Genomic DNA, 27021 nt, shown 5'->3' with positions numbered 1-27021 from the left:
CCCAATGTTTACCCTACTTTTCTCTATGGCGACGTAATCCGGCCACTTTCCACAAAGGCTCTACCCCTGGTTTGCGGTTCCCTTCCCCGGCAGTTTCTTCTCTCTCCCCCCCCCCCCCCCCCCTCTCCCCTCACCCCTCACCCCTCACCCCTCAGGCTCACCGACCTTTAACACTAAAACGCAGGCTTTCCTTACTCGCTCGCCGCCCGCACCAATTCTTCCCTCGCCCTGACGGTGGTGATCTCATTTCCCGGTCCTGTCTCTCCGTGTCAGACACCCACTCGGGCACCTGTCGCTCTCCATGGTCGTTACGGTAAAGCCAAGAGGAGCTCTGCCATTCCTTTGTCTGGCGATCAGTCTAGCGAGCTCTAGCAGGGGCGACTCGTTTGCGGCAACGCGGCGATTCACTGCTGGGAACAGGCCGTTCGCCGAATAGCTGGAATCATGGATGGCCACCTTTAGTCTCCGGGCGTATCTTCACAAAAACGATCCTTTTCAAAACAATCGTCCCTCCCCCTCTTTCGTATCGTGCCGGTACAGTGCGAGGAGAAAGTACAAGAACCAGGGACCACCGTGAACAACATGTCGGAGGACAACAACGTGGACAAGTTCATTAAGGTAGGGGCAAAGGACTTCCGATTTGAAATGACGGGCCTGCCGCAAGATCTGCATTGTTGACGTGGTTGTGTGGAACAGCGGTCCCCAATCATTGTCCTGAGGGCCGCAGTGTCTGCTGGTTTTCGTTGCACCTTACTACCTAATTCAATTAAGTGTTGTTAAAATACCCAAATCCCTGTTAAAGGCAGCTGGAAAAACAGCTGGTTTATGGACATCAATAACAAATTGAGCGCTCCTGGACGGATTGTGGCTAATAGTTCCTTTCTTACGTCATTTCTACCGGACTTTCGTCTTCAAAATGTATTGATCACTGCTGGTGTAAAACTTAATATTCACGGAAAAAGTTTAGTGCATTGCGTTTCCATAATTATCCAAAGTCTGTGTAGGAGCTGTAGTATAAATAGTATCGAAAAGAAGAGAGAACCATGCAAAACCATGTGTGGAGAAGTTAACTTTCTTGGTCTCTATAATTGATGCTCTTGATTTATATGCCATCTATCGATTGATCTAACCTCTGTCCTGTGCTCTGAAGTGCCGAGAAAATGTTATTCCACGATTTGTTCTAGTAAGCTGTCTTGGGGCTGAATTATGCAGTGGCTTTTATAATATTAAATCACTTTTAAAAATAGATCGAACCCCAATCATGTGCCAACTGTTTTTATTGAGTGATGTGTGGTATTTTGTTGTCCCATGCCGTTTTTCTAGCCATATTCCAATATAATTAAAGTTTGCTTCTGAATCTAGTGACGATTTATTCAGGTATAGTTGTGCTGTTGTAAACAATTATGTTGATGGGTGACTCTCATTCTCGGTTGAGTCCAGTTGCTCCCACAGATACTCTGTCTGGTTCATATTTTACTTTCGGATGACCAGAGTAGAAGGTGAATAGTGCAATTCTCTTCTATACATTTGCTCTTTGTCGGGTAATGCTTTTTTGTATATGTGCATCAAATCTTATTTTATCCTTACTACTGTAATGATTTTGGTTAGTTAAATGTCCTGAAAAACCTAGAATTACAGCTGTGTTTGTTCAGATTGGTAATTGGGAGCTCAGGTGGTATAAAACCAGAAGATCCTTTCGCCCTTTGAAGACTATGGTTTCCCCACCTGTAATACGATACTGCTGCCTCTGTATTTGGCTGTGGATTACAGACATTGGAGTTAGACATTACACATGCATGTGAAACCACCATTCTAGACCATGCGGGAAGACGTAGCTCTCTATAGCCAGATCATCATTCACTTGTGCCAGGATAGCGTGTGCATTCAGTGGGTCTCTAAAAATGTGCATGCCTGTGCGTTTGTCTCTGCCACTGTGTGTGACTGTACAGCTGTGGTCAGCGCAAGGGATTGCACACTTCAATTGCTGATTGCGGTGTGTTACATATCACTGCCTTTCATTGGTTACCATTGGTTAAAAAGCAACATTACAAGTTATGGATTGATTTTACCTCTGGCCCTTGATTAAAAGCAAGACCTCCTTTAATTTCTGTCCCAACCACTACGAGTCTTTATAAAAGTGACATTTTAACAAGTATAATAAACCAACAGATCAGAGGTGTTAGGAAGTGATGTGGTAGGTTGGTGTTTTAGCGGATCTGTTCTTTCTAGAGAGCAAATTTAGTTCCCGGGGGGTTCCTGGGAAAGATTCAGGCACTGAAAGATAATAAATATATACATAATAAAAAAAGGAATAGTGTTTTAATCAGCAGCTCTATTTAAATCCAAAGGCCTGTCACTCTGCAGTACGAGATATAAATAGATGGTGCCCTCATACCAGTTTAGCTAAGAGCATGCTTTTGGACCCTTGTCATTATGATTTACCAGGATACTTCACTCCCAGCAGCTCTCGGTTCATTTTTACAGACTGCCACTTAAGATGTTGATCGAGGGCCCAGCTGACGCTCATTACGGGCAAAACGATTCCTCCAAACCTACCCATCACAACCGCGTCTCCTTAACGGCACTGACAGCTACTGTGTACGAGTAGGACTGTCACTTTGAACTTTGGGGGTGGGTGTTAATACAATAAAAATAAAACTTGTACCTAGGGAAGCAGGCAATTTAATATCCTCTTTAAGCAATTGTGCCCGTATTTTGCGTCAAACCCTCTTCTACCAACAAAGCTTGTTCATTTGGTCTGTCTGCTTACGACATCAGGTCGGCGCTGGGTGAATAACAGGTGGGGAAAAAAATAATAATGGCATTGTATGAATGAGATGTTGAAGATGAGTGGGAAGTCAGTACAGTAAGAAGGATGGTTGTATCATTTGTCTGCAGCTATAGTTGGTGCCAGGCATTTATCTGTTCTCTACAAGAATAACCCTTAAAGAGTCAGTTCAAATAACTGCTCTCTGCATTTCTCCACCTGTTGGTACAGCTGCATCCACGTAATATATGTGTAATTGTTCTTTCCATAGTTAAGAACCTGACAGTAAAGAGGCTGATGTTTTTGGTGCGGAAGGTGTAGTGTTTCCCTGTGATGCATTCCCAGTTTTTGTTTCTCAGAACTGTTTTTTTTTTTTTAAATACCAAAAAACAAATCCAATCGTCAGAGCCCTTGTTATGTTAAAGTGCCTGTGGTCACAACACAAATATTTCAGAAAAAACAACAACCCCAGAGACTAACCCATAACAAAGCTTGACCTTTGAGCGAGTTAAACTGGTTTAATAAAAATACAGGAAAATCACTTTCTGCTTTTTGTCTCAGTCGCTATCCCTCTGACTTGCATTCTTTTGATTGGGATATAGAAAACATTAACCGCTGCAATGTGTTACTAATAAATTCCTTGTTCACCCTAAAAGTTACTTTGGTTGGTTGACTAGCTCAGTGGGGCCTAACCCAGGATGCCTAGTCAACAATGCTTGCAGACATGGGAAAAGTGTTTCAATTAGACAAGTCATTAGTTCAGTTCTGTAATTAAGAGCTCTGGTGGAATGTAAAAATATGATATCTAGTTTTGAGGTTCAATATGAAGCTTAGGCAGGCAGAACTGTGAAGCTTTTTTTGGTTGTCTGTTTGTTTGGTATTGTGCTGGCAGTGCCTGGAGGGGCTCTCTCGAAGCTACAGCTCACTGTTTCTGTTCCCTCTCTCACAGGACACCTCCATCTTAGAAGAATACAACATCAACTGGACCCAGAAACTTGGAGCGGGAATCAGCGGCCCTGTGAGGTAGGCCTTCCAAATTCATTTTTGCTGAATGTTGGCCTGAAGGTACAGGTAGGAATATTTACTTCATACTGCATGCTGAACTCAGCTGTCAGGTTTTCAGGGCATTCCCTTGCCAGGTGAGCACAGGAACTGGGTGTGGATTTCCTGAAGGACAGGCTTCTGATGTCAAGTTAGAATGCCCTGAAGCTAAAGGATAACTTTTATAAGGACTGGAAAATAGTGTCTCACCTTCTACGACATTTCTGGACTTTCGCAAGACCTCTCTCCTGGGTAGGATTGAAATGTATTGCGTATTCAATGTGAGCGACAGGGACTGATGGAAGCTGGAGCAATTTGGTTTAGGCAAGCCAGGGAATTTATTTCTAGGAATACAGCTCTCTAAATGGCAGCCACCCAAAATACACCCAGTCCTGGCTTGCAGGTGCACAGCCATGAGTTATTATTTTTGCACAACCTGAGATTTGGGCAGACAACAAAATTCAAAAATGGGATGACCGAAATCTTATTCTGGGATGCCACATCCTGCATGTTTTATCGATCTCTTAACTTCATCATGTGTGAAGACCTGGGAGAGAAGGTTAATATCATCTCATACACTGCTGGACAGTGCTGTCAAAGATATTCAGCGTTGACTTACTTTTATTGAAAGCTCTCATGTAAAAATATATTGTTCAGCTTTCGTATCTTTCCTGCATTTTTAGTAATGTAGTATCGTTATATTTGAATGCTTCAGAGAAACTTCAGAGAGACTTCAGAATCCATTACATTGGGGAGAGGCAGGCCAGTTAAGAAGTGAAAGCAAAAGTGGAGGCTCCAGTGTTTACAGTCACGGCTTAACCTTTTCCGCTGTGTAGTCTCGGCTTGACAAAGGGAAGTTTTGGCCCTTTTCTCTTGAAGGAGCTGCTCTGGGGGACAAACTCCATCCATTCCTCGAGGAACTCCCCGTTGCCCTCCGTACGGTGACTTGTGGCACTTCTATCCCAGCTCTGGCTAATGCCGGGGTCACACTACACGATTTCTACTATCCGACCAGATTTTGTGAACAGTGGGCTCACACTTAACGACTATTTTGCACCGATTTGTGTCTTTTGATCTGACATCCTTGTCGTGGCGATCTGCAGCACAGCCTTCAGATATCGTAGAAACACGCGTGATCCACACAGGGAAAAGGTCAACAAACACGGACGTGCACTTGTACAGGTCACGTTTGTGTAGCGCAGATCTGCGCTGCTCCACCAATGGGGTCAGTGGATTTCTGCAGATCTGTGCAAAACTGTGGAAAGAACGCGACCACAAGCCGCTGCTTCTATTTGTGTTCGTCTGTGCGGACAAACACAAAAAGCGTATAGTATTTTAAAATAACGTGCCCCGAAACAACCATTGGTATTTGAAGTATTTTAATAAATACGTATGACAATCTTATTCTCCTGTCATGTTTATCCTTCCTGTTTCTTCTCTCTTCTTCAGTCAGCTCGGCTCTCATTGGCTGCTGATCACGTCACTCTCCACGATCGGCGCCGATCGAGTCGTAAATATTAAACATGTTTAATAAAATCGTAGGGGCTCCGACAAGCTTACGATCGGATCGGAGGGCAAGTGATCGTATCGCAGCCCGTCTCACTCTACACGACCGTCGGCAGCGGGACGCGCCCCGACCAGGCTGCTTGTCGTGACGATCATTGCCGATCTGTCGTGAGGGCCAAATCGGGCTTAAAATTGTGTAGTGTGACCCCGGCATTACTTAATCTGATACGCTGATTAATTGGGAATCTTTCACATTAATCTGCAGGCCCCAGAGTGCTTCTCTAGTTTCAGTTTCTTGAATCAGGTTCGTCTTTGATTGTCATCAGACATCAAAGTCATCAGGGCGTCTGCCAAGAAATAAAAATAAATAAATAAATACAAATAAAAAGCATGTCCAGTAATAATTAAAAAGGGATTTCTCCTTGTTATCAGTGAAATTGTTAAAAATGCCTTTGAGTCTGAAATGGGATTTACATATCAAATATAGTATATCAGAGATAATCCTGTCCTGTTATTATTCAGAAGTTTGTGTACTGCTTAGTGGAAACTCTTCACATCCTTAATTTGCTACAATGTTATTCTGCTATTCAGTTGCTTGAATAAATAGTTTATTAAACTATACATCCTTATAAATGCTATCCTTGCTGATTTAGTTGAACACTAATTCAGCCTGTAGAAAACTAAAGATTAGATTAGATAGAAAGTCTTATTTTGTACAGATCTGCACAAAATCCATTTTTCTTGGTTACATTCTTGAACGTTTTCTTGCCTGATCGTTAGGTAAAAAAGAATTGCCTTTGTTTGGTTTAATTGTACCTCTTCTTTTAGAATGACAAAGAAACCCCAAATTAAGAAAATTAATGGTCAGTATAGTCTAGACAGATGTTGCATGTGAATAAAATGGATTCCCCCAAAAATGCAGATGAATTGATCTAATCCAGAAGATGATCTGGTGAATGTCTGCCACAAGGTTGTGATCCAGAGTGTGGTGGGGCAATTCCAGCGTTATGGATGTGACATTTGCACACAAAAATGCAAATTTGTTGCCTTATTCAAGGGCCCATTTAAACAAATAACTAAATATGATGCACTATTTAGATAATGTGCTTTTTGAACTGTGTCATGTTAAAATTTCAAGGTTCAAAGTTTCACCATTTGTTTTTTATCACCCAAAAAAACATGCATTATGGATGTGACAGAAATGGACAAGGATTGCTAGGTCACTTAACATGTTCTCAAAAGTCTGTGATTTGTAGAACTTGCCATCAGAACATTTAATGCCATTTTGTAAGGACAACTTAGCAGCTCCCAAAAATCATATTAAGAAATACATCAGGATTTGTATATTTTCATAGTATAACTCGAAGTGCAGCGTTATGGATGTGATGCTTTCTGAACTCCAGTTAGGAAATGTACTTAAATCTTTCTTTAAAAACACTTTAAATTGTAATTTGTCATCGGAAGCCAAGATAAACTGAAATCAATACAAAATTCTGGTTAAAGCCCATTTATTATAGTATTTAAATTTGTATTCATGTTTTTAAAATGAGATGTGAATAGTAAGAACAATTTGATCAAAATAATAAACAAAAGACATGTACAATGAGGGATTTATATATATACACACACACACCGATCAGCCATAACATTATGACCACTGACAGGTGAAGTGAATAACACTGATAATCTTGTTATCATGGCACCTGTCAGTGGGTGGGAAATATTAGGCAGCAAGTGAACGTTTTGTCCTCAAAGTTGATGTGTTAAAAGCAGGAAAAATGGGCAAGCGTAAGGATCTGAGCGACTTTGACAAGGGCCAAATTGTGATTGCTAGACGACTGGGTCAGAGCATCTCCAAATCTGCAGCTCTTGTGGGGTGTTCCCAGTCTGCAGTGGTCAGTACCTATCAAAAGTGGTCCAAGGAAGGAAAAGTGGTGAACCGGCGACAGGGTCATGGGCGGCCAAGGCTCATTGATGCACGTGGGGAGCGAAGGCTGGCTCGTGTGGTCTGATCCAACAGACGAGCTACTGTAGCTCAAATTGCTGAAAAAGTTAATGCTGGTTCTGATAGAAAGGTGTCAGAACACACAGTGCATCGCAGTTCGTTGCGTATGGGGCTGCGTAGCCACAGACCAGTCAGGCTGCCCATGCTGACCCCGAAAGCGCCTACAATGGGCACTTGAGTTTCAGAACTGGACCATGGAGCAATGGAAGAAGGTTGCCTGGTCTGATGAATCACGAGTTCAAGGTGTTGACTTGGCCTCCAAATTCCCCAGATCTCAATCCAATCGAGCATCTGTGGGATATGCTGGACAAACAAGCCCAATCCATGGAGGCCCCACCTCTCAATTTACAGGACTTAAAGGATCTGCTGCTATCGTCTTGGTGCCAGATACCACAGCACACCTTCAGAGGTCTATTGGAGTCCATGCCTCGACGGGTCAGGGCTGTTTTGGCGGCAAAATGGGGACCTACACAATATTAGGCAGGCGGTCATAATGTTATGGCTGATCGGTGTATATATACACACACACACACACACACACACATACACACAATTTAATTAAGGCTTAAAAAAATCAGCAAGGAGTATTGGTGTAAATTAATAAATAAAAACATTCAAAATGGGTGCATTTTACCCAACACTGCTATTTCTTGGTTAGCTTTATAGCTTCCAAAACATTTAAAACTTATTCAGCCAGGACTGCTTCACTGAAGTGAAATCTGTTTCGGTTATCGACAACTGGAATAAGTTTCCTGACAACCTGCTCTGCCCCAATCCAGCCTTTGTCTTCCTTTGCTGGCAAGACATAAACAAATCCGGCATCGTCATTGTTTCGAAGAAACTGCACCTCAAAATTCTCAGTCACATTCAGTGACCAGACCCACAAAATGTCTAGTAGATTACCTGTAATAAGATTATCTTCGATCTTGAATGTAGTAATCTTCCTTGAAAGAACGCAGTGTTTTCTGACATTCTGTGATTAATTACCAGTGTCAGTGAGAGATAAAAAAAAAAAACTACAGCGGGATTTTATTTTTTATTTTTTTAAAGGCGACCAATCCGATTACAAACACGTCTCCTTTCTCCTTCTCAACAAGGAAGTAAGTTGTTGACCAAAACAAAGTAGACGTGCTGTACAAGTACTTGAAAACGGAGCCTAAAACAATTGGATAGAAACATTAAAGTGGTAGCATACATATTGTTGTTGTTATTTTCAAATTGGAAAAAAAAAAGTTAATTGTTACGATGCAAAGTTTATAGTGAAATCATGTTAAAAGCTTTTAAAGAAGTTAAGATCCTGGTATAGGCCAGGATATAATCAAATTGCATGGGACTTCTGAATCACGCTTTACAAAACGTAATGTTATCGCCTTTTGTTGTTTTTGTAAGTATCTATTTTCTCCTACTCATAAACGAGAAGCGATAACATTCCATGTTGTAAAGTATGGTTTGCAATTCTCGTGAAATGTGTTTAGGTTCCGGACACAGTTTCAGATTAAAGGTATGCATTTCATTTGGGCGATTATTCTACAACATTTCAAATGATAAATTATGCCTTGCGTGTACATGCATTTTTTAACTCCTTGCCACTCATTTTTCATTAAGTTATTAAAGTTAAAGGCAGATAAAGGAACAGTCTTGAAACAATTTTAAATTAAGCAGATTAAATATATAAAAACTAGCCCTATTAAAACGACTGCCAGTAGTCTGGTGCTGTGATGTTAATATGAATTATGGCATGACAATGTGCTACCATAAGTGATGCAATTAGTATTTTGCTTTTACATCGTAAGACGTATTATTTGCAATAACATCATTAAATCAATAGGGACATTATTGTCACGTCCATAACGGTCACATCCATTACGCTAATTTGTGCAATTGTTATTAATAATGGGTAAAAGTTTTTATCCCATAACATACATTTAAAAAGTTAGCTTTGCATAGAAAGTTTGAAAAAAATGTAGTGTAGCATACAACTTTTATACAAACTTTACCAAGAAAACGTTATGGATGTGACATTGGTTTTATTTTGAATGGCTGTAAAATAGTTTCCTTTTTCTCTGTCAAATGTAATATTACTATCTTGGGATTACATACCCATTGAGTTCCAATTGGGCATATTTACAAATGTATAAATAAAACAAGTATCCTATAAATGAAACCTAAAAATGAATGAAAATTAGACTTCTGTAAATGTTGCTTTAAATGGCTGTAAAGTAAAGAAAAGGCATAAAGTGAACCAAAATAATACAGAATGCACAAATATACACCTTTTAGTAAAAACTGAGAAATAAATATTTTTGATATAGGCATTTCTTTTTTTTTTCCATGACCAGGTTCACTTTATCGTGGAATTGCCCAGTGCTAAAAATGTCTCCGGTCCCATTGATGCAGTGAGCATGTAGGGAACTTGTGCCATGTGTATTGCTGAATAAGGGCAACAATATTTTTTGTCTATTTTGTTCTTTTGGCAGTAGCTTGTCTCAGACTGCTAAACAATTAGATGTATTTCTTTATTTTACCTGTGCAAGGAGTGAGGGTAGTTGAGTCAACGTGACATTTTCCTTTTGCCACAGTGAAGTAGCACATAGCTGACATCACCCAGAGTATCACGTTATCACTCTCTCAGCATGGCAATTTGTTAAACTTTGTGAAGTTATTTATGCCTGTAAATTAAATTAACATTCACACCAGAACCATATGCAATGTCAATCATTTGTCAAGCTTTAAAGCCAGTGCAAATTACAAGTATATTAGTTGTTGGACTGGACTGAGCTGCAGGAGGGAGGGAAGAAGTAGAATATAAAATTCTGCTTTTGTATGGTTTCTCCTCTCCTTAACTACCCCCACACGTTTCTACCCCTTCCTGCCCTGCCTCTCACCACCCTCCTTCTCCAAGCACATTTCTCTGGAATTGACCTTTGATTGAAGCAGAGTGTTCCTTTGGGAAGTACTTTATTATGTGTAATCTGAGTCTTGGAACAGTGTATCACAGCACTGTCGGTAAAGTGACAATAATTGTATAACGCATTAACATTTAATTTCAGGCTCTTCCAGATTATTTTCACTCCCTGCACTACTTTTTAAGTGCAGAAAAATCTGAGAAACCAGTGTTAATGTCTGAGGGAGATCCACAGACCTAGAATCTCATTTTTATTACAAGATTACAAGATAATTTGGCATTAGAGACAGTAGGTAAATTTGTATAGGATAGCTTTTAATTTGATCTTTATGGCATAACTGTGTTATATTGGGGGAAGCTACTTGACACAAATATGAGCCCAGTGTTTGTCAAAGTAATAGGTTTCTTTAGACAAAGCTGTAAACCCTACTATACTGGCCTGTTTCAGTGGTTTGTGCTATAGGCCAAGGCGACACAACATCAACAAAATAACTGAATAAGTCTTTGTTTTGGTCCTTTTTTAATGCTGTTCCTGGATTATCTATGTCTTCAGGTTGTAATTGAAACAGAACTCTGTTACTCGGCCTTAGTGGACCGTTCATTTTACCGGTTTTCTAAATGAACAACTCCGTCTGTTCTCCTGCAGCTGGTTAATAAATTGTTGTTCTGTAGAGAAGATATCCAGTCACAAGGAGAAATAACGCTTTATACCATTCAGCTCTTTAAGAACAGAAAATGCTTCAGAAAGGTCTACATTAACTAATAGTTTAATTAAAGGGCCTGGTAAGCCTCAGTAATCAAGAGCTCAGCTGGAAGGCAAGCCAGAAAAGGCTAATTATGTCTGGGCTTAACTGAGGCTTGTGAGAATTTGGCTATGGTTTTTCAGTTTGGAATTTGATTTCTGCTGTCTTGGGGCCATGAAATTAATATTCTGTCATTGTAGTGCATCAACATCAGTTCCAGGAACTTCAGCAATGGCCCTTATGTAGTCCAAAACAGTGCAAATAGTCGAGTACGGTTACGAACCACCCATGCAATGGGAGCTGTGGTTTGAAGGTGAGGTTTGGTCATTTGTCCTCAGGCCTTCAAGATTTTCACTCTACGGGGAGCGCAATGCAACTGCTTCCTGACAGAATTCTCTCATCAGGTTAGCAAGGAAATGCATTGCACTGAATACCTGGCATACAGACCACAATAACCCCCTCAGAGGAGGAGGCAACATTCCCTTACGGCACCAGGTGTAATGGGAGCTGCTGGCATTTGGTGATAGTGGGCTGTAAACCTAAAATTCGTAGTGGTCCAATCCGTCCTGACCCTCCGTGAAACCCAATGAGTCGAGGTAAACAAACAGCTCCCCATCCACTGGGACATCCCCTAAGTCCTTCATTGAAGTCACACAACAGAGGCAGACAAATTTGGTAGTCCGGTCGCCCTGAACTACCAAAAATTGGGACCGGGACCAAACTGTAATGTTCCAAAGCTACTGCTGAAATATATATATTTTTTATATATATAAATGTGCTTCTGGTCTTGATTTCTGTGTTGAATTCAAGTTGTGATTGGCACTTCACTAGCCCTATGGGTCTTTTTTCTAAATACTGAGCTGTGATTGGTTGTTCCACTGGGTTTGGCTTGCAGACGGGAATTTGTGTCTGCCTGATTTGCATGAAATGTTAAAACTGCATAAAATAAATAATATGAAGTAAACGTTTGCCTAATTTATTGGGAATTAACTGTAGTTTTTAAATTGTAGATCATGATATTTATTTACGTCAAGCTCTGTGTGTTTAATTGTTAACAAGGTTTTGTTGTTTCGTTGTGCGACTGACAGTCTTTTTATCCTAATTGCAATTATATGATATTTGTGGTGGCAAAGTTAGCAGAGTTAGTTGTACAGTAGTTTTAATGACATCTGTAGTTGCTGGTACATTTTTAGTCATTGATTTTAAAAACAAATTAGGAATGATAAGTTCATCATCAAATGTTTATCATTTGAAAAATTTTGGCTACCAAAATCTATGGTGGGCTGCCATAGTTTACCTCTTGGTAAACTACCACACATGGTAGTGATTTGCACTGCTCCCCTGCACAACGTCTTCTGGCTCCACTGGCAAAGCAAAGAAGCTTTGAAAGATGAATGTCCCATGAACCAATGGAAAATGAAGAGATGTCCAGCGTTTGTCACTTGGTCACCCACTGTGGAACCATGGACTGCATAACGTCTCAATGACCAATTTATAAATATGAAGACTTGTAATCATTGATCCACAAGATGTGTATTAGAAATTATTGAAAATTGATTCACTATAATTTCTCTGAAAAATGTAGATTGTTAATCAATTCACTGTTTTATCTCTGTTCTCTTCTGATTAATTTTTATTTAAAGTAAAAAGCTAAAGCCTGACAATGGTTGCAAATTGAATTTTGCTAGAAACCCTGTACACAGTGCATCTGTTCTGTGTTTGTAACCTGTAACTGCATTGTCCATGTCCATAAATAAATTAAGAAAACTAAAAAAGGAGGTATGAGAGCAGTAAGGTTATAGCTGGTCCTACTGAGTGTGAAAGACATTTCTGTATCCCTCAAAAATACAAACAAGATTAAAACATACCCTTATACTTTAGCAGGTTTACAACTATTTGGCTTGCAATGCAGGCTCTGTTTACAGTGTGGGGAATGTCATCAGTGCTCATATCAGAAGTACTCTTGTAGTAAGACAACATTTTCACTGGGAGTGGGTTTCTTGTGTTTCAGAGTCTGTGTGAAGAAGTCCACACAGGAGCGCTTTGCACTGAAGATCCTCATTGACCGGCCTAAGGCACGCAATGAGGTAATGAAGAAAGCAAGCTGGGCTTTCCAAGCACACAAGTCCATTATACAAAATGATTCACTCATTCACAATGTGTACTTATTATACTTAGTTTACATAGGGCTAGAGCAAACCAAAATGTTGACTTATCCATGATTACCTAATTACAGTCTTGTACCCTATTGCACTTTGACTTTATAGTAGTACAAAGTGGCTTCTGACAATAAATTAAACTGCGAAAGTGACTGGGTTTGTACTTTGTGATTCGCAGGGAGGTTAAAATTTTGATTTGGTCTAGCCCTGAAGGTTTTTCTGATTTGGGCTGAGCTGCAATTAAGATTAATTGATAACAGATTAAACAGCTTGTGTATTTTTTCTACTTTGTTAAAATGTATAAATGTTTGCAATGTTTCTTTAACATAAATTTTTGTCCCTACCTTGATTCCCTATTAACAGTCATGTGATTGTTGATCACACAGTCTATTTCCATAAACTAAGCAACAAGATTTTATTGGTTGGTTTCAAACAGAGAGTGCTCATTTTATTCTTCCCCTCAAACACTTCCATAGATGGTACTAATCTTGGATTGAAGAAGCTTCTGAAGTAACAGCCTAGCACATGCAATAATTATTAATGATGACTTTTTCTTTTAATATATAGACATATAAGTGCATAGACCATATCAAAGCTTTGACCTACCCACAAATTGCAAATTACAAACTTGTACCCCATTGCAGTTTGTTTGGAGCCAGTTTCTACTGCTTCTAAATAACACAATAAGCACCAAATCTGTAATATTTCATTCATGTGTAGGTTGAATTTTTCTATTTGAGACTATTGAGAAGTACGGCTCCAATATCGGTTGCAAGCATTTTCTTGAAGACTGGCAAAGTCTTACGATGTGTTAATTTTACAATTCTTTTACTTTTGTGAAATTGTACCGTTCTGTTGCATTGTCAGCCATGGCCCTGAACTTTGCTTTACAGCTTTACTGCAGGAGTGTGTGTTGGGCCTATTTATGTCCTGCTGATAAAAGGAGTGTCTATATCCTCATAACCCTGCCTGATTTTGCAGCACGTGCAGTAAAGCGTAACTTTGTCAAAAGCAGTCATTTCATACCAAGTACTAATTAACATAACCCCGACCCCACCTTTCATTGCAAACCCTGTGAATGAAGTGGTCTGTGCCCACGCCAGCTGCTCTCCAGAGGTTCCTTGATCTCATCTGTAATACTCTCCCTGCAAATCCAAATCGGAGCACTGTAGGAGATTAACAGTACGATGGGCTATTCCCACAAATACACTCTCCGGGTCAGTCCAGGTCAGGGACATTGGCAAGCTGCTCAGCCTAGATTTTTTTTGCTTTTCTTTCCATTGTTTAGTTTGGAATTAGACCCGGTTTAATGGGTTAAACCCTAATTGTGGTTGGATAACTGAATGGGGGGTTGGGGGTGGATACCTGGATTACCAAAGGGACTGATAATGACAGTTCTGTGATCTGCTTTGTGTATGACATCAGCACTGCCAGTCTGCAATCAATATAAGTATCCAGGGGGGTGGGGGGGATTTTACCAGAAGTAAGCAACTATTCCTCAGTCACCAGCAAGAGGTATCCAGAAACAAAATATGCAGTGATCGCTGTTGTGCCGGCCTGTGCGGTATGTCTGTTCCAATGTCCTTTGGCTGCACTGTATGGCAATGATAACTGTCCGAGATGCTGATGTACCTCGCTGCTTCCTCCGCAGGTCCGGCTCCATATGATGTGTGCTGGCCACCCCAACATCGTGCAGATCATCGAAGTCTACGCCAACAGTGTCCAGTTCCCTCATGAATCCAGTCCCAGGTAAAATCCCTGGAAAACGATGAGACGGGGGGACCGGTGGGGGCTATACAACCCTAATGATTTGCAGGATTATATAGACCTGTTTGTTCTTTAAAACTTGAGTGTAATGGACTTGCAGTCAGCCCCAGGGTCAATGCTAATTATAATGGTGTGGATCTTGAGCAATCCAGATTAGGATTTCACTACTGCTGCACTGTGACATTGGCATAATTGCGATTCTGCCGTGTAATCATTCAATTGCAGTGTCATCATAGCCTGCTAGTTCAATACTTAGTGATGTATATACATCTCTGTACATATAATTATATTTCATATACATATAATTCATGGTACAATTAAGTTAATGCAGGAAAGCAAAGGAACAAAAATGTATCTCCCATCATGTAAGGCAAAGGTGTCTCTTTATTCCTTACCCCCCGCTGTAATGGACCCAGGAGCACATTAATAATACATTTATCTCTAGCCGGTGTGCGTGCCTAGTGAGGCCTGCAGTCCTCTGCCATCTGCTGACAGTCTGCCACTGCAGCGGGTAGGAGCAGTCAGGGCAGTGCTGCTGGAGAGTGCAGTGTGATCCACGTTGTCTAGTTTATAGCAGCAACCAGAATTTAGGAAAAACTCCCTTTCAATCCCCTCTCTCTTGATTTGAGCTAACATGGCCATTCCCAGTAGCCATCCACATCAATCAAAGCATTTTCTAAAGGGCCTTTATCCCCATAAAAGGGTTGGTAGTCAGTGGCTTCATCATGCTTGGGTTCGAATGCATTAGTATTTTTAGGTTGTATGCATCCCTGTTGATTAAGAAGGCATGTCTTTCTGATCACAGCTCCATTTACCATCCAATCAGCAGACCTCTTCACAAGCCCATCAACCACTTCAAAAACTGTCACCCTCAGAGTTCAACAGATACTGCCTTGTTTGGGCCTGCTCAGTTTGGTGCTTTGCGTTTTATCCTCTCCGGGTCAAGGCATCTGAATGTGCTGGTGCCCTGTGCCATGGGTCTACCACTGCCTTCCCCCCACCTCGAGCCCCAGTCTCCCTTTTCATCACCCCGCTCCCTCCCCACGGTGATATCATGTTTTCTCTCTGGCCAGGGCTCGGCTGCTCATCGTCATGGAGATGATGGAGGGGGGGGAGCTGTTTCACCGGATCAGCCAGCATCGGCACTTCACCGAGAAGATGGCAAGCCAGGTGACAAAACAGGTAAGAGAGAGAGTCAAAACCCTAAGTGGAACCCTTGAGAGCACATGGTTCTCAAATCTCCTTACCAGCATCACTTGCCTGGATCACTGTTGTTACTGCAAAACAGGCCCAGCTCTACTGGATTTTTAAACTTCCTGTTACCATCTCCCCACAGCACCATTTACACCAGCTTGACACTATTCTATTAAATAATGCATAGCTGTTACTCAAACCCATCATTTTCTAATCTAACCATTATCTAAAGCCTATCATACCCAAAAGTAAGTTGTGTAGTTTATCACTGCAGTTGCACGTGCTCCAATCTATGTCTTCAAATGTAGTTTGTGATTGATAAAAATAATAAATGTGAACCCCCCGCCAGTAATAAAACAACTGGCAGTTGGTAAAATTAAGATGTTATACCTGAGCTCAACAATACAGAGTCCTGTAGTGTCTTGAGAGTTTAATGTTATTGTATGTATATGGATATATTTGACCTGTATATAGAACTTAATTTTCCCTCTACCAGGTTTATCTTAATATTATTCTCTATGTAAATTATTATTATGTATAATGTTTTTTGGGTTTGTTTTAAATATATTAGTTGCATAAGTCTTTATCACCATGTTAGACACTTTAAAAAAATAATAGAGGGAATTTAATTGGGTTGTTTTGTCCTCAGCATGATTGTACATTTACAGCAACTAAATAATGTTTTTTCTTTATTCTCAACTTTTAGGTATATTTTTTCTTTGTGGGCAAAATAAGACCTATTGGGGAGCACACGGAAAACCTTCAGAAAACACTTTCCCAAAATCTAGGAGAAACTAAACCTTAAAATAGAAATCTCATTATAAGATACTGATTGTTGGGAAGGAGGATCTCTTATTGTTGGCTACTGAGTCACTCAATAGTGATCCTGGATGGAGCGAGCTGTACGTTTTTAATTGTGTGGCTTTGTGTGTATATGTGACTGTAGATTGGCCAGGCACTCCAGCACTGTCACTCGATGAACATCGCACACAGAGACCTTAAGCCTGAGAACCTGCTGTTTAAAGACAACTCACTGGTAGGTTTCCGTCCCATTTCATCCCCCTCCAATGAATACGCAATAGTGGACCTCTGTGCTAATCCTAATGTGCATGTTGGAAGTGAAAGTGTTGTATATCTCTTCTTGTAGCAACATTTGTATTTATATCTTCTTTAAAATAAGCAGTTTTTCTCCCACATGGGACTTAACTGTGTGCGGGCATGCAATGGTACAGCTCACTGCTTCTTGAAGGTAAATGCTTTTGCAACATAAAACGAATCATAAAACCTGAGTACACACTCTTTTTATGTGATCTGTATTCAGTTGTTTAAAAACAATGTTGTTAGGCCTTATATATATATAATACATATATGTTGTTACCTCTGGATCCCTCTCTTTTCCCCAGGATGCACCAGTAAAGTTGTGCGATTTTGGATTTGCCAAAGTAGACCAAGGTGACTTGATGACTCCACAATTCACTCCTTACTATGTAGCACCCCAGGTAAATCCCTAAGAATGGCCAGGAGATTACGGGCTCTGGTTGTGTAGCTTCGTTGCGGCTAAGCAGGCAAAAGTCAATTGTCATTCTGTTGAGACGCCACCTGCTTAGCTCACTGACGCACGCAACGGGGAAATCAATCAATCAGGACTTCATTTAATCTGAGCTCATTAGATACACATACAAAATGCAGCCAGGTAGCTCAATTACACATTGCAAATTGGATTAATGTGCAGCACTTTATTCAGACACTTTTTATTTCTCATTGATGGAGAACAATATTACTACTATTATTCATTAATCAAGTCAAGGTACTATATTAAATAATGCATGATTTGAAAAAGTTAGTATATCCATAGTAATATTTTCAATAAAACAATGTTAATTCATGTTTCAGTTCTTGTGTGTGTCTGTGATTCTCCTCTAGAGTAGCTGAACAGTAGAAAGTGGGGTATAGTTTTTTGTTCTTTCTAAATTAAATTTAGAAAAAGGGGAAAGTCACTATAAAAGCTGAAGACTAATAATACAGTCCTCAAGTAATGGATAATAACATTGCACAGTCATTGTAGTTTAATCTGCTCTTATTTAGCAGGGCACCTTTCCATAACTGGCAAAGTTTTGCTACATTGGGGCATTAGTGAAACTACTTTTAGATAGTAATCATCACATTGGGGGAATGAAAGATGAAAACATTGCTTCAGCCTAATTCCTTTGTCTTTTTGTCAGTTACTTTTTTGTACATTTAGTTGAGGGGCAAGACATGTGCAAGATCATCATGCTGTGGGGAGAGCCTCAGTAATGTCATCTCACATAGGTTGAAATGACACACTGTCTCTGTCACAGTGTTTCTCACAAGCGAGGGACTGATTGTGCTTTTGTTGCAGGTCCTGGAGGCTCAAAGGAGACATCAGAAAGAGAAGTCTGGAATAATACCTACCTCACCCACTCCGTACACGTATAACAAGGTGAGTGTGCCCTACCCACTTACTTCAGCTGACCAGTTTCACTGTTTTGTCCAGTTAATCAATATAGAAATCATCCTATATATATCGTCTAGGACTGAGGACTCATGAATTTGCAGTTTTCTCCTTGTCCGATTTGGAATAATTCAGTTTTGTGAGTGAGGTCTTGCTCCCCAATACTTTAATATTGGTCAAATTTGAAACATGTCTATTCCTTTGTCTTCTAAATGTGAAAAGAAATGGGCAAAAACAACAAAATAAAGTTTTTAAAACAAGCCAAAACACTTAGTTTTTGGTGCTTTCTTTTTTAATACACAGACTCGTTCACAACCCATTTTTAAAGCCTTTTCTGCGTCTTTCCTGGGCAGAGCTGTGATCTGTGGTCCCTGGGCGTGATCATCTATGTGATGCTGTGTGGATACCCTCCCTTCTACTCCAAACACCACAGCCGCACCATCCCCAAGGACATGCGCAAGAAGATCATGACAGGCAGCTTTGACTTCCCTGAGGATGAGTGGAGCCAGATCTCTGAGATGGCCAAAGACATTGTCAGGAAGTAGGTTTCTCTGGCTTGGTGCCACAACATAGCAGATGGCTGGGTGCTCTTCCAGGTTCCATGAATTGAAATCTTAATTTCTTCTTGTTTCTAGATCGATCTTTTGGAATGTAACACATGACCGATTGCTAAATACACATTTGTCTTCATCTTGCAAAAGCACGTATCAATCAGCATCACTCCCAGGAGAGATCGGAAGTACCTTTTTATATTATCTCTGATCTGGCTTGCATTATCTGAGGCAGTGCCAGAGCAGAACTGGCGATAAGGGTAGTCATTTCTCTGAAGTGAAACTGCTAGATGGACCTGATGTACAAATGTACATCAGTCCTCAGATTGTGCCCCAGCACATAATGTACAGACACAGGATGTGAAGTGAAGAAATGTGTTTTGTGTGCTCAAACAGGGCCAGGGCTTTCTCTGTGAACTGTGCAACAAAAAGTGGCTACAAAAAGCGTTATCAAAGATTGCTGAATTAGTCCCTCACATGGTGCTTGCAGTGTGAATCGAAGCAGATGGCCTCCTTTGAGTCTGAATGTCTCGGATTCAGACTAACTTATAAGTTAGTCAATTCCATCATGTTTTAAAAGACTTGACCTCTTTTTCAGATCTGTATTCTTTATTTTAATGTTTTTGTGACCAGGTAGGTAGGTGCTATGTTGCCTCTCTCAATTTGGTAGATCTGGAAGGAAAGAGTCTTTGGTCTTCATGGATCTCAGTAATGAAAGGGTCTAATGTGTGCCACCTGGCCTTCTTGCAGCAATGGGGGGCCTGGGAGTGTGGTTTGTGCTGGGCTGCTGGAGCTGAAATGTGCAGGGGTGGTAACTGAGCAGCTGCTCTGCTCTCCTCTCCAGGCTGCTGAAGGTCAAGCCCGAGGAGCGGCTCACCATCGAGGGGGTGCTGGCCCACCCCTGGCTCAATTGCACAGAGGCCCTGGACAACGTGCTGCCCTCTGCACAGATGATGATGGACAAGGTAGGGAATGCGGACAAGGTAGAGTTAAGGTCCCTGAGGTGCAGGGTGAAAGGTTGTGGTTGATTCCTGGAACGTTGCAGTCTTCTTCATCAGTTTAGTGATGTGATGAACCGGACACAGCTTATTTGTTGTCTTTTCCTGCTGTTGGATTGGTCAAGGGAAAGAAATGTCTTCCGTACTTCGTTTTGCAACAGGTACGACATTAAAAGTTGGATAAGTGTGAAGCATTCTAGATTATGGAACATATTAATCGTCTCATAATTTTTCTCGTCAAAACTGCTGCTAGACCCATGTGGTTTCAGCTCAGTTCCTGAAATTCCACAACACTGCCCACTGCTATAAAACAATCCTGTAATTGTTTCTCCCAGCTGTGGCCTCTATGACTGTCCACTTCTCCAAGCAGGGAAGTAACTCACTGCCCTCCCATTGCAGGCAGTAGTAGCTGGTATTCAGCAGGCTCACGCTGAGCAGCTGGCTAACATGAGAATACAGGATCTCAACGTCAGCCTGAAGCCCCTGAACTCCGTCAACAATCCCATTCTGAGGAAAAGGAAGCTGCTAGGGTGAGTCAAGCTGCCGGTCAGCCCAGCTCTGCAGACACACACCCTACTACTGCATGGCCTGCAGGGCGAGGAGGGACTGATAGCAGAGCGAGCTATGCTGTGAACGGCAGAGCTCTAAATACCATGGGGCGCGTTTCCCCAAGGTGCTCTAGAGTTGAGGTGAAGGTCAGCAGAAGTCACCACTGTTCATTCCCACGGGGGCGGCATGCCAAGAACCGCCATTCATTCCCACTCTGGGAGGAAGTGACAGAACGTGTGTGCTGTTTTTGTTTGTTGTGTTGTTGCATCCAGGGCATGTGCCTGCTTTTCATTCTGATTGTCGTATTCTACTGGGCAAAGTCAGAACAAGAGAGATGTATTTTCGAATTAATTTGTATTTCATTGGCCATGCTGTAAACATTAGTGTTTGGAAGGATCCTACAGCAGAGGAACTAGAAGGTCCTGCCATCATACCATCCTGTCTGACTCTGCTTTGTTGACCCAGCACAGTTAGAGAACATACCTTACACAAAATGCCTCGGGTATAGACCTTCTTTTGGCACTTCTATGGCTGTAGTGGTTTGTGAGCAGTGTAGTAGCAGTGGGGAGATTAATTTGCTTTCTTTCGCTGCCCCTAATGTCCTGCGGTGGCTTTGGTTTCTGTAACAGCACGAAGCCCAAAGACAGCTTCTTCATCCACGACCCAGAGAACGGGGCGGAGGACTCCAACGTTGCCCTGGAGAAGCTGCGGGACGTCATCGCTCAGTGCATTCTCCCCCAGGCTGGTGAGGCTCGGCTTGGGCTCAGCTGCTGAGATGGGGGATTGGTGCAGCTGTGCTTCCCAGCCCCCTGGTCCTGGAGGACTCCCTGTGTCAGCTGGTTTCCACTCTGGCCTCAGTTGTCTGTCCGCTGCTTATCTGAATGCTCCCCACCTGTTCAAGAGCAGGAAATGATGGACAGGCTGGAAATGAGACAATCATTAGTTCAATGCAAGTTCTTGTTTGGAAGGAGAAACCAGCAGGCACAGGGGGTTTCCAGGGGACAGGGTTGGGAGCCAGAGGTGTAGAGAGCCTGGGCCAGTGGAGAGGAGAGGCACACTTCACGCCCCACTCTGATCTCTATCACTGGGTGATACAACTCCCCTGGCCACTGCATCAATCTAGAAATCGCAATATGCACAGATTAACATTGCATAAATATAACCATTCATCATTATTTTAAATGTTAAGAGAAGGCAGGGGCCTCGAACCCAGTTCTCCGAAAGCCTTCCTTCTCCTCTGCTCCAATTTGATCTCTCAGGAATTTACTTAACCTGTTTATTGAAATGATTTCACTTGAAATATTTAAAGGATCCTTTTCATTTAAGGCACACTTATTACATAATTTGCAGTATTCAAATAATCCAATTAATCTTAAAAAGTCACTGGGAGCTGAGCTGGAACAAAAGCCAGAAAACACTGGGCCCTCATTTCGAAATCTTGGTGCATTATACACCATGGAAAATATTATAAAATCTATATTGAACAACTATGTACTGTATATATTGAACTCCATAAGCAATTTTAGCCAAATTAAAGCTTTTGCAATGTGAATAAATGATGATTGTAGTAATATAATCTTCATAATCTTCATCATGTCATCATCATCCTAATACAGTGGTGATGTCAGTAATCTTGGGGGCACTTGGAACTGGGAAGTTTGGCTTCCAGAAGAACATCAATTTTCTCCCATGTAGAGTGAGTGACGGAGAGGAGAGTGACTCAAGACTGTTCATAAAATTCACAAAAGCCTATATGATTGATTTGGTTCAGGTGGAACATGGGCTTAACACTATTAAGGCCACCAACTAGAATAACACTCTAATAATAATAATAATAATAATAATAATAATAATAATAATGTGTGTTTGGGAGTGTGCAATAGTGAGAGTGTGTTGGGGTGCTTGTTTCCGGTTTGACTTGAGGGTGTGTGGGGAGTGTCGTGGCATCAGTCTCAAGGTGTCGTGTCTTCCCCTGCAGGAGAGAACGAGGACGAGAAGCTGAACGAGGTGATGCATGAAGCCTGGCGCTTTAACAGGGACTGCAAGCTCCTGAGAGATGGCCTGCAGGGCCTCAGCTGGAACGGTACTGCCAAATGCCACCTTCTCTGGACCTGGCATTGTTCAGTTTAATCTACCCTCTTACCTCAGGGTGATGTCCATAGAGGGCACCTCTCTCCTTGTGTTATGTACCTGTATGAGGGTTGTGATATACACTGATCAGCCATAACATTATGACCACTGACTGGTGAAGTAAATAACACTGATAATCTCGTTATCATGGCACCTGTCAGTGGGTGGGAAATATTAGGCAGCAAGTGAAAATTTTGTCCTCAAGGTTGATGTGTTAGAAGCAGGAAAAATGGGTAACCGTAAGGATCTGAGCGACTTTGACAAGGGCCAAATTGTGATGGCTGGACGACTGGGTCAGAGCATCTCCAAAACTGCAACTCTATCAAAAGTGGTCCAAGGAAGGAAAAGCGGTGAACCGGCGACAGGGTCATGGGCAGCCAAGGCTCACTGATGCACGTGGGGAGTGAAGGCTGGCCCGTGTGGTCCAATCCAACAGACGAGCTACTGTAGCTCAAATTGCTGAAAAAGTTAATGCTGGTTCTGATAGAAAGGTGTCAGAACACAGTGCATTGCAGTTTGTTGCATATGGGGCTGCGTAGCCGCAGACCAGTCAGGCTGCCCATGCTGACCCCGAAAGCGCCTACAATGGGCACTTGAGTTTCAGAACTGGACCACGGAGCAATGGTAGAAGGTTGCCTGGTCTGATGAATCACGAGTTCAAGGTGTTGACTTGGCCTCCAAATTCCCCAGATCTCAATCCAATCGAGCATCTGTGGGATGTGCTGGACAAACAAGCCCAATCCATGGAGGCCCCACCTTGCAACTTACAGGACTTAAAGGATCTGCTCCTAACGTCTTGGTGCCAGATACCACAGCACACCTTCGGAGGTCTAGTGGAGTCCATGCCATCTACGGGTCAGGGCTGTTTTGGTGGCAAAATGGGGACCTACGCAGTATTGGGCAGGTGGTCATAATGTTATAGCTGATCGGTGTATATAGCAAAATCTGCAATAGCATTTTCCAATTGGTGAGAACAATGATGCGTTTGAATGAAGACATTGTACAAAGAAACGTATAGAAATATAAAGCTGTAAAGACACATGTGATGGGACCATTGAGAATGGAAAGGTTTTTCCACTTGACTAACTGGAGTTTTTCTGTTCTCTTTCAGGGAGAGCGTTCTCTGAAAAAGTGGATCGCTTGAAGCTGGCAGAAATAGTGAAGCAAGTCATAGAGGAAAAAACAAACTTGCAGGACTCTCAATAACATGCTGGGCTGTTTTTATTTCATTTTTATTTAAATATTTTCTTTTTGTATGGTTTCTGATAACAGTTCTTAAAATAACTTGTAAAGAGTAATTTTTATGTAAATGAAATACAGGACTTGATGCTTTCTTTTTTTTTTTTTTTTTTTTTTTTTTTCCTTCAGCCATGAACTTTGCTCATAAATTACTGTACAGCTGTAGATAAACAAAAATAATAATAAGGACTTGTTGGTACTGTAATATTTTTTACAAACAACAGCAGAGTACATAGCATAACAAACAAAACATATATTTTCATTTCGCAAAAAAGAAAAACTAAAAAAAAAAAAAAAGAAATTTGAGTACTTAGAGGAAGGGAATTCATACTTTTTCAAGCTGCTTCTAAGAGCAGTCATTCGCGGTGCTTGTTTTATTTTTTTAAGATTATTTTATTTTTTAGTCATAACAAGTGATGTTTATTTATTTTAAAGGTCCAATTTTTTTTCTCCTTTCTGTAGCATCCTCAGCTCAACACTCGTTTATTAAAAGACCCCCAGTTTGCACACACAACCCTCCTTCCAAGTCTTTCCTTTTCAATTATATGGTCATGTCCTGAAGTTTGTTGGGGGGGATTCTTTTTTCTCTTCTCTCGCCTCATTCCGGTTCTAAAAAGAGCATTTCTCACTAACAAAAGGTCATAAACTGGCGGCACAGTAGGTTCTTAAACCCATGTTTTGAAGACTTCAAATATTGGACCACTAGGGTTCAGATCCAGCTCAGTTTAATGAGTCTAAAAGAACAACTACAGTATGTCCCTTGTGTTGTATTTGTCGTGTTAAAACTGTCATGTTCCTCAAGTAGGTCCCTGTTTTCAATGTAGGTTTGGTGTGGCACAGTGTGCTCTCCCAGTTGGGCCTTGTGACCCCTTCAGGAAGAAGGATTGGATTTTCTTTTTAGAAAAACTAGAGCGAGTGCTTGGCTTTATTATTCTCAGCCACATCCTTGAACTGGTCAAACAGCAATAAAAGCCCATGATGACATGGGGAACAGAAAAGCCAAAGCACTCCTGCTTTTGTTTACGTTCTTCCACTGGAAGGGATCAGAGGGCATAAAATGGGAAGGTCGCCACAAGTTTTGCCTGTGCTGAAAATACAGGAGAACTCTTCAAAAGGGGAGGGAGATGGACTGATCTTCTTAAGTGTGGACAGACAGAATTGCACAAATGTTACTTCAAAATGTTATTCAACACATGGGGGGAGAATAACACTACTTGCTCTTTATGCAATTACCTGGTCTGGCATTTAAGTTTAACATGACAGATAGCTGAATTCTCAACAACAAGAGGGCAAGTCAAGAGAGTCCCAATGCCCTCTAACAATGAGCCAACAGCTCCACCTTAGGTAACATACTGCAATACTACTAAACAGTAGTGTTTAGTGACACTATACAGAGACCTATGTGGATCACCTAGTGCCTGTGAGCCTGCAGTGTTATAAAGCAAAGGGTTTGGGCAATCTTAGTGCTACTGTTTGTGATGTGGGTTTGCAATGTAATAACAAGATAGTGCATGTTTTGGAGGACAAAGATGAATTTTTAGTTTTTTCCCTTAAATGAATAACGAACGCATCAGAAATTCTCAGTGTTTGTACAGTTTTCTCTTTCTTGTTTCTTGATTGGAGAATGCTCAATTGAGTGGAATGATGGGGGTGGTCGGGGAAAAAAGAACATGAACACAAACTGGGAGTTGTGGTAAAGAATCTTCCTTTCAATTTCAATAATGAGGAAATGCTAATTAAATGCATTTCCAGTGCAGATTTCCAGCCCATTTTCCGTCACTGTCCCACACTCCAGCAGGAGAGACCCCTCGCTGCTCTGGGCCCTCTTAGCGTCCTTCAGTCTTGAAATAGAAAAACGTTTTCACAAAGTAACGTGCCTCCATCTCCCGCCGTTTCCTTCAGCCCCTTGCGCGTCAGTTTTTAATTGTAATTACTGTTTTTAATAACCCACCTAGAAATGACATCAGCTCAGGACTTGTCATGGCAACGTGACTTCACAGATGTGTCCGTAAAACACAAAAAACAATCTCTCTTGCTTTTATTTTCCTTTGACATGTCATCTCCTTTTATGATTTTGCAGTACTGAATGGATTGAAAGAGTTTGCAGAAATGTGACCCTGTGTTCTGAACCCAGCCCAACCTATGTTGCCTCAGTCTGGAGATGCACAAGCAGTTTTTATGGGTGACGAAAAGATTTGGAAACTGAAATGCTGATACTTACCCCTACATTGGAAAAAAAAAAAAGTTTTATTTTTTGCAAACAATTTAAATGTGTTTTAGATGTTTTGGCAAGTGCAATTGTAATCCTAGACATCTTAAAATGACAATGCTTTGCTGTATTGGCAAGATCATAGTGCTAAAAAAATGCTTGTGGATCTCTGGCCTAGGAAATCTGAATGGCAAGGACCTGGACACGGAATTGGAAACGTTCATTGTGACCCAATAGAACTGGATTGCTAGGTGAACTTAAAAGAACAAACCCCAATGAACAGACAAAACTACTGGGGACAGAGTACTGCCAAAACACCTTTGTTGGATAAGAATGAATGTTTACTGTATGTTTTAATTTCTTTAATTTTACCCCCCCCCTCCAATTCTTTCTTAAATGGCACTTTTGTATTTATGTTGCTATGGAATTGTATTCCCTCAGAGCATAGCAACCATCCTCTACAGATTATATGAATATGCTGATTATTTATATTAAACAATTCCTTGCAGCAACCTTGAAAGTACTGTCTTTTTTTATTGACAGGATTACTATAGGGGTCTGGTAAGGATCAGAAGAAAGAGTGAATAGTGAATCCCAATTTTATTTAGTGATGCATTTAGTTTAGAAAATATTGTTCATTCAATTGTAAGTATGTATCAATTATCTATTTCCACATTTTGGACACCATTGATTTCCATGCTCCTTTTAGTGAACTTTCACTTTAGTTAAATTCTTGGCTTGAACTGTAGGTAATTAGATAACTGTTTTTAAAGACAGACCATTCT

At 41.1% G+C, this 27021-nt stretch overlaps 1 protein-coding gene across 1 annotated transcript; it reads left to right on the top strand.

Annotated features, from left to right (window-relative positions):
• The first annotated feature begins 156 nt into the window (after positions 1-156).
• mapkapk5 (MAPK activated protein kinase 5) lies at positions 157-26748 on the top strand. Its single transcript, XM_066689696.1, has 14 exons — positions 157-618; positions 3717-3790; positions 12979-13054; positions 14778-14875; positions 15967-16075; positions 17034-17123; positions 17491-17586; positions 18468-18548; positions 18914-19101; positions 19956-20076; positions 20509-20639; positions 21288-21403; positions 22637-22741; positions 23900-26748. The coding sequence occupies exons 1-14, from the start codon at positions 583-585 to the stop codon at positions 23992-23994; spliced, it is 1416 nt and encodes a 471-aa protein (XP_066545793.1). The 5' UTR covers positions 157-582; the 3' UTR covers positions 23995-26748.
• Positions 26749-27021: the final 273 nt, after the last annotated feature.

Source organism: Amia ocellicauda, chromosome 17 (assembly GCF_036373705.1).
Source record: "Amia ocellicauda isolate fAmiCal2 chromosome 17, fAmiCal2.hap1, whole genome shotgun sequence".
Lineage (NCBI taxonomy): Eukaryota > Metazoa > Chordata > Actinopteri > Amiiformes > Amiidae > Amia > Amia ocellicauda.
This window is presented reverse-complemented; position numbering and strand designations above follow the sequence as displayed.